At 37.3% G+C, this 7,644-nt stretch overlaps 1 protein-coding gene across 1 annotated transcript; it reads left to right on the forward strand.

Moving 5' to 3' along the window:
* Positions 1 to 2,878: 2,878 nt before the first annotated feature.
* On the forward strand, positions 2,879 to 5,555 carry LOC136664279 (uncharacterized). Its single transcript, XM_066641411.1, has 5 exons — positions 2,879 to 3,326; positions 4,075 to 4,179; positions 4,333 to 4,437; positions 4,598 to 4,702; positions 4,860 to 5,555. The coding sequence occupies exons 1-5, from the start codon at positions 3,157 to 3,159 to the stop codon at positions 5,404 to 5,406; spliced, it is 1,032 nt and encodes a 343-aa protein (XP_066497508.1). The 5' UTR covers positions 2,879 to 3,156; the 3' UTR covers positions 5,407 to 5,555.
* Positions 5,556 to 7,644: the final 2,089 nt, after the last annotated feature.

A 7,644-nucleotide genomic window follows, 5' to 3' on the forward strand; every position in this document is an offset into this window, starting at 1 on the left:
CTGGTGTACATGCACATACATTACCCTTCCAGTGTTCAGATTTACCATTCAAAAGTTTTGAATGAGTGGTTTCACTAAAATGAGTCTAGTGCTAGTCTTAAGTTAATGTTTCAGATAAACTAACAATTACATTTTTGTAGAATAATGAACAGAACAATGAATTCTAAAATGACTGGATATAGTAGAACATTATAATTACATTGATTTCATAGGTGCCATGTCTATCTGTGCTGATAATGGCAATTTGCATCAGTACTCTATTGTGATACTGTCTCTATGAAGCAATTTTTTACAGGCACAGGAACTGTTGGGTAATGTATACATGCACACGAATAGATAAAACTTTACTTAACATGGAACACATTAATAGTGTGGCAATAGTAAATAGTAAATAGCAAGCAATAGTAAAACTAATTTTTGAACCAACTAAGTGCTAGAACAAAGTATTTTAAATACTCTTATGCATTTACTTATTAAATATTTACAAAGAGAAATAACATTAAAACTTACAGGGAACATTTGAGCATTAAAATTATAGTTAATGCTGGTACCAGTATTTGGTATCAACACATACTTATTCAGGTATAGGAAGGAGAATAATGACATTGGTGCCTCCTTAATAAATTTACATAGAGTATTGTATTTCAAGTGATGATAAAATCTTGAGGCCAGTGACTTGAGAAAGATTGTGAATAACCTGATAACAGTGGCTGGAAAATTATTAAAACCAATCTCTTTTTTTTAAGTGTTCAACTTAAATTATTATAATCATACACAAGATACACAAGTACCTAGCCCCACTGGCACCGTTAATGCATGCTCAGTGCCACCAGTTCCATGTGAATTTTGCATGCTCCATCACCAACAATTCCAATAGCACCTCCACAGTGCATTTCCCCAAGTAATCTGTGCTCTCTTTATCCACAACCACTGACTAGACCTTTCAGCTCTTTCTGAAAACTCCTTCAAAGATGAAACTGAATATTCTCAAAATATGCTTTAACCAGCCTAGTAACCTTATCTAACACCTGGAAGAATTCAAAAGCTTTCAACAAGTTTGTGGCACTGAGCCAAATGCATTAGCTAAATCTAGGAAAACATGTTAATCCCTACAGTCTTACTTTGCTGTCTAAATCTAATGCCAGATCAAGCTAACTTTTGAAAACCCTAACTTTTGTACAGATGTATAAATTAATTTGTTTGGTTTCAAACTAATGATTAATAACCTGTGATTCTGAAATGTCCAGCAGTAGTGTACAATGTTCAAATACAGAAAATAATTTGACCCAAACCTGTTATGGCTGCTGATCACAACAGTGGAACGTCTGTAATTTGCTCTGGATATAAGCATCTGCTAAGTGCTGTAAATGTAAATTGAACTGTATTTTGTGTGTTGTTTTGAATGAAACTTTTCAACACAAGCATTTTGTAAATCAGTGATGTGATTTTGTTATTTCAGGCCACAAGTGTACCAGATCCTGATTCTGATAGCGATTACAGCAACTACAGTGATGCCGATTATGTTCCTGATACAAGTGGAAGCACCACTGATGAATCTGATGATGGTAGTGAATCTGTTAAGACTCTGAAAAATGGCTTGCTACCAGAAAGATTCCCAAATCTGAAGAAAAAAGCAGAAGAGTCAACTGGTGCTGTTGAAAGGAGAGAGGAAACAGAAAATCCAGTCACTGTACCCTCATCACAGCAGATGCATCACACAAAATACAAGCGGCAGTACTGTTTATTTTGTGGAAATTCTTTTATTAAAATTGCTAGACATCTTGAAACTGTACATTGTAATGAAATTGAAGTGGCAAAAGCAGCACATTTTCCCAAAAATTCCAGAGAGAGAAAACGACGATTCAACAATTTAAGAAAACGTGGCAATTACGCCCATAATGTGGATGTTATTCGAAAAGGATCTGGTCAGATGATTGCTTGTTATCGTCCATCAAAGTCAAAAATGGCAAAAGATTTCATACACTGCATTCATTGCCAGGGTCTTTATTCAAAAAGAACCCTGTGGAAGCACGTGAAGATCTGTTTGTGCAAACCTAATGATGAATCACAAGAAGGACGAAAACGTGTTCGCTCTCTATGTGCATTTTCAACACCTGTAGGGCTAGAGATCAGCACGGGATTTAAGAAAGTTCTTCAGCGCATGACTTATGATGAACTCACAGAAATAGTAAACAAGCAAAAATGCATCCTACAGTTAGGTGAACACTTGTATCGTAGAATGGGATCAGATATAAACAAACATGACAACATAAGACAAAAGATGCGAGAGGTTGCCAGACTTCTTCATGAAGCAAAAAAAACAACACCGCTTAACACAATGGAAGACTTTTTTGTACCATCAAACTTTTTGCATGTTGTATCAGCTGTGAAATCTGTAGCTGGTTACAATAAGGAAAGTAACTCCTATCAAATTCCGTCACTAGCCCTTAAACTGGGATATTCCCTTAAGAACATATGTAGCATTGTAGAGAGCAATGCCTTAATGGAGGGCAACCACAGTCTGGCAGAATGTGCGAAGAATTACAGACTTGTACATGAAGCAAGATGGAAAGAGTACATCTCATCAAGTGCTAGAATAACTCTAAAGGAAGCACAACTGAACATGCCTCAGTTCTTGCCTTTCACAAAGAAGACTGTTGTGTATGTATCTGGAGAAGAAGCAAGTGGAGATGCAAAATGTGCTAAGTGTCTGTCCATCAAAAGACAACTACAGTGATCTCTGCAAGATAACTCTTAGCCAAATTGTGCTTTTTAACCCTCTGAGGTTATGCCGCCGGCGGGATAAAATTGAAATTCCACATAAACACGTATATAACTCTGCGAGATTTTATCCTAGAAAAAAAATACAACATACCTCGGAAACCTTGAAGGGTCTACTTTCCAACTATACATAGGATGAAACGATATATATATTTATATTCTTGTGAGAGAAGCGTAAACAACAACCGGCACATTTTTGAGGCACAAGCTTTTTTGTTCCGCCCATAGACGCGTTCTGCCATTCATATGTTAACACTATGGTAATTCGGCAGCGGCTAGTGGAGGATTATTGACTGATAATTTGCATGAAAACGCCCATTTGCTTGTTATAAAAACAGAGCACATGTAGGGGAATTGTTTTCGTGGAGCTTCGTCATGGCGCACTCACGGTTAACAGCTGCGGAGGCACTTCTACACATCCAGGAGAGCTTTGCTTCGGAGAGTGAAGAGGATTTCAGCTCATCTGACGAAAGCGGGGAGGACAGTGACGAAGAAAGACTTTATTTTGAGAAGCGGATTGATCCCAAGGAGGATTTTTGTGAAGGGTAAGTGAAATATTTCCTTTCAAATGAAACAAACCCACGCTTCGCGCTTACTGTGTATACTCCGCGAATTCCGGGTAAATTTAAATAAAGAATAAATGAAATAAGTATTACTTTGTATATGAAAGCATAAATGAATGTAAAACACATGTAAGATATATAATTATGTAAGAACGCGTTCATTCATGTTTACAATGTGCACTCCGCGAATTCCGGGTAAATTAAAATAAAGAATGAATTAAATAAGTATTACTTTGTATATGAAAGCATAAATGAATGTAAAAAAAACATGTAAGATGTATAATTATGTAAAAACGAGTTCGTTCATGCTTATGTAAATACACTGAATGCTGCTGTTGTGTAAACGGCACATTCAAATGTAGCCTGTTGCTAATCTGAGTGTGAATGGCATGTTGTACATTAGTATGCAAGGCTCCAGTACCATAAGTGTGGCTTATTGTCATGCTATAATGTGTAAATGGCTGTATATGTTTAGCCTAGTGTGGTAATGTAATGTGTAAATGGCCTGCGTGAATGTGATAGTATCATCCTATGTAGCTTGTTATGCTATGTACTGATATGTAAATCTTTGTAACTGCTCAGAAGACAATTACTATGCTATACATAGGTCATATGTAAGTACTTTATTTGAAATACAAGTAATTAGTTGTAGTGACTGTTGGCATGTATAGATCATCTTTGTAACTGCTCAAAAGAGAGTTGCTCACATTTATTATTATTTTTCTTTCAGAAATGTGGAAAATACTCCATCTCCAGGCAAAAGAAAACGCCGTCGGCCCAGTCTGCAACCACCAACATGTAGGGGAGGAGCACATGGTCCTTCCACATCTGCACTGTAAGTTTAGCATTTTGCTATACATAGGTCATGTGTAAATACTGTATTTGAAATATTAGTAAATATTTGTAGGAGCTGCTGGAATTTATACTGATATGTAAATCTTTGTTACTGCTCACAGGGCAACTACTCACATTTCTTATTATTTTTCAGAAATGTGGAAAATACTCCACCTCCAGGCAAAAGACAACCCCGTCGGCCCAGTCTGCAACCACCAACATGTAGGGCAGGAGCACATGGTCCTTCCACATCTGCACTGTAAGTTTAGCATTTTGCTATACATAGGTCATCGGTAAATACTGTATTTGAAATATTAGTAAGTATTTGTAGTGACTGTTGGCATGTATATATGTATATTGCTATGTAATATTTGTAACTGCTCAGAACACAATTGCTCACATTTCTTATTATTTTTCAGAAATGTGGAAAATATTCCACCTCCATGCAAAAGACAACGCCGTCGGCCCAGTCTGCAACCACAAACATGTAGGGCGGAAACACATGGTCCTTCCACATCTGCACTGTAAGTTTAGCATTTTGCTATACATAGGTCATGTGTAAATACTGTATTTGAAATATTAGTAAATATTTGTAGGAGCTGCTGGAATTTATACCAATATGTAAATCTTTGTTACTGCTCACAGGGCAACTACTCACATTTCACATTTATTGTTTTTCAGTGTACAGCCACCATCATGGGAAAATGAAGTAGTTGAGGATGTCTGTCCACCACCACTGCGCTTTCTTCCTGCAAGGGAGCCTGGTGTTCAACTGAGGAAAGGGGACTGCTACACACCCCTATCCCTCTTCAAGTTGTTCTTTCCAAAGGATGCTGTGGAAGTCCTCTGCCGGAACACAAACAAGCAAGCTGCAAAGAATATTGCAAGAGGTGCAAAATACAGATGGCTGGACGTTGACGTTGCTGAATTTTACAAGTACATTGGACTCATAATCTACATGTCCATGGTCAATTTGAAGCACATCTCTGACTTCTGGCGTAAAAGCAATATCTTCTCCATCCATTTCCCATCAACAGTGATGTCAAGGGACAGGTACCGGTCAATATCCTGGAACGTACACAAGCTACTGCTGGCCGAAAGACCTGTGCATACTGCAGGAAGCACAGGGAAAAGCAAACAAAAACTCCATGGAAGTGTGAACAGTGTGATGTCTACCTTTGCATGCAGCCAGACAGAAACTGTTTTAGAGACTGGCATCTTTTGTTGAACTGATTCATACATATATACACACACAAGGATATGTATCTATCTATCAGTATGACTATATTTAGTATATTATCACTATCTTTACATTTATTTTGCCAGTTATTTATTTTTTTATTTTTATTGCTTGTTTAGTTCTTTTTTTTTGCAATAAACTGTGATAAACTGTGACTATCTTCCTCTGGTCTCTTCTCTTTTGACAGCTGTGGCGGTGACAGCTAATGGGCCATTCATTAGGCAGTGGGGTGGGGACCTCGCACCTCGGTTTTCGCACCTATCTTCATACATATGCAATGTAGGAGCCAGTGACTGAGAAAAACAGAGTGTCACCTCACATTTGTTATGTCCTAAGTATAAAATTACATACAATTTATGAAAAGTAGAATCAGCAGTGTGTTGCCAAGACCCGTGTTCACAAAGTTTTGACCTCAAAGGTCCCGGTGAGAAATGTTTAGAAGGTGTTTTTTCACAGTATATCAGCACTTCTGAAAACAGGTTTTTGGAAAGTCTAAGTTTAGAGTAAATTTAATCAAAATATAGATGTATGACACTCTTACTGATTCAACATTGTTGTTGCAGAGATAGTTCTGAAAAATGCATGTGTAACACTTTGAGAAAAAATAATTTCAGATGCGTACAATTTGTAAAACAATCAAGGCATGTCAGACTACACCAGAGTGTCTGAAAACCCCTCAGACTCCAGGGGGTTAATCGGAGAAGAGAAGGGGAGGTTTCAAAGATGCCAATTACAGCCTTCACATCAAGGCCTAAAACAAAGCTTCATGAAGACCTTGCCATCTGCATGTCTGAATTCGAAAAGAAACTTTGCCAGCACTTTACCCGGATTGAAATAAAAGGTAAACGGGACAGGAAGGTACCAGTTCTCTTGAAACCTAAGATGGTACAAGCTCTTGAGCTTCTCCTTGACACACGTGAAAGGTGTGGTGTGTCAAAAGAAAATCCTTACTTGTTTGCACGACCAGGTGGAACAACACCATACAGAGGACGAGATTGTATCCATAAATTTGCACTGGAGTGTGGTGCAAAGCATCCAGAGGCACTGTCATCCACTAAGCTCAGAAAACATATCGCTACTATGACTAAAGTACTCAATCTTGAGGAAAATGAAACGGATCAACTAGCCAACTTCCTTGGCCACGATATACGTGTCCACAGAGAATACTATCGTTTACCCGAGGGAACTCTTCAATTGGCAAAGCTGAGCAAAGTATTGCTAGCAATGGAGAGAGGATCACTGTCAGATTTCAAGGGGAAAAAACTAGATGATATTGAAATTCATCCAGATGGTAAATTTCTAATACAAATTTTGATTAAGCACTGTATTATTATTAGGACCATTTTGTTTATAATGCTATATAATTTTCTTCTGAATAGAAAAAATGATTGAAGCAAGTGATGACTCATCATCTGACGAAGATCAGCCTCCTGTAGGAGACCTCCAGCCAGATGGAACTGACAATTTTCCATTAGAGAGCTCTCATCCTTCTCATTCACCGTTACCTGATATTTTGCACAAAGGTAAGATGATTGTATGGGCAGAAAGTTGAGTGGATAAAGAATTTTTAAATTAAGGCTACTGTACACAATGTACAGCTCAGCATTTTTGGGTAGCATCAGGTAGCAGGGCACTGCCAAGGAGATGTGATAATATCAATGTTAAAATAATTCACCCACATAAATTGCATGAGAAGTTTTAATCTTGGCACACCTGGCACCTGTTAAATTGGCTGAAAAGTCTAGGCTAGTACCTTTTTCTCAGATAAACAAATTTTTGGTTGCTGCATGATGTATGTATCTTGTGGTGGACTTTACAGAAGGCAGTTTTAGAATATCAGTTGTCAACAGAGTACTGTCATCCCAACTAGTTATGTGTAACATTTCAGACTTTATTTAAATCTTTTTCAGATACATTTTATTCAAGGATAGATGCAAGTCAGAGCACACATATCAGGGCTAATTAATTTTAAAGGTTATTAAAAAGGTCCAGAATTTTCCCAAGCCAAGGTCCAGAACATAATGTACTAATGTACTACTATATATGTAGTATTATGATCAGTGCCATGTCCTGTACATTAAAATAACTGCAGTTATAGCATCATTTTATGTAGTTGAGCTGAGTGTAGAATCAAATTACATTTTCAATTACATATTTCAACAAGGTTTATAAATAATAAATACTAGGGGTGGGACTTGATTAAAAAAGTTAATCAAATTAATTAGA

Source organism: Hoplias malabaricus, chromosome 12 (genome assembly GCF_029633855.1).
Source record: "Hoplias malabaricus isolate fHopMal1 chromosome 12, fHopMal1.hap1, whole genome shotgun sequence".
Lineage (NCBI taxonomy): Eukaryota > Metazoa > Chordata > Actinopteri > Characiformes > Erythrinidae > Hoplias > Hoplias malabaricus.

Bases quoted from the DNA above. Each gene is read 5' to 3' on its own strand.
- LOC136664279 (XM_066641411.1), top strand. From the start codon at position 3,157: ATGGCGCACTCACGGTTAACAGCTGCGGAGGCACTTCTACACATCCAG. The intron at 4,438-4,597 runs GTAAGTTTAGCA...ATTATTTTTCAG, and splicing joins GGTCCTTCCACATCTGCACT to AAATGTGGAAAATATTCCAC. The intron at 4,703-4,859 runs GTAAGTTTAGCA...ATTGTTTTTCAG, and splicing joins GGTCCTTCCACATCTGCACT to TGTACAGCCACCATCATGGG.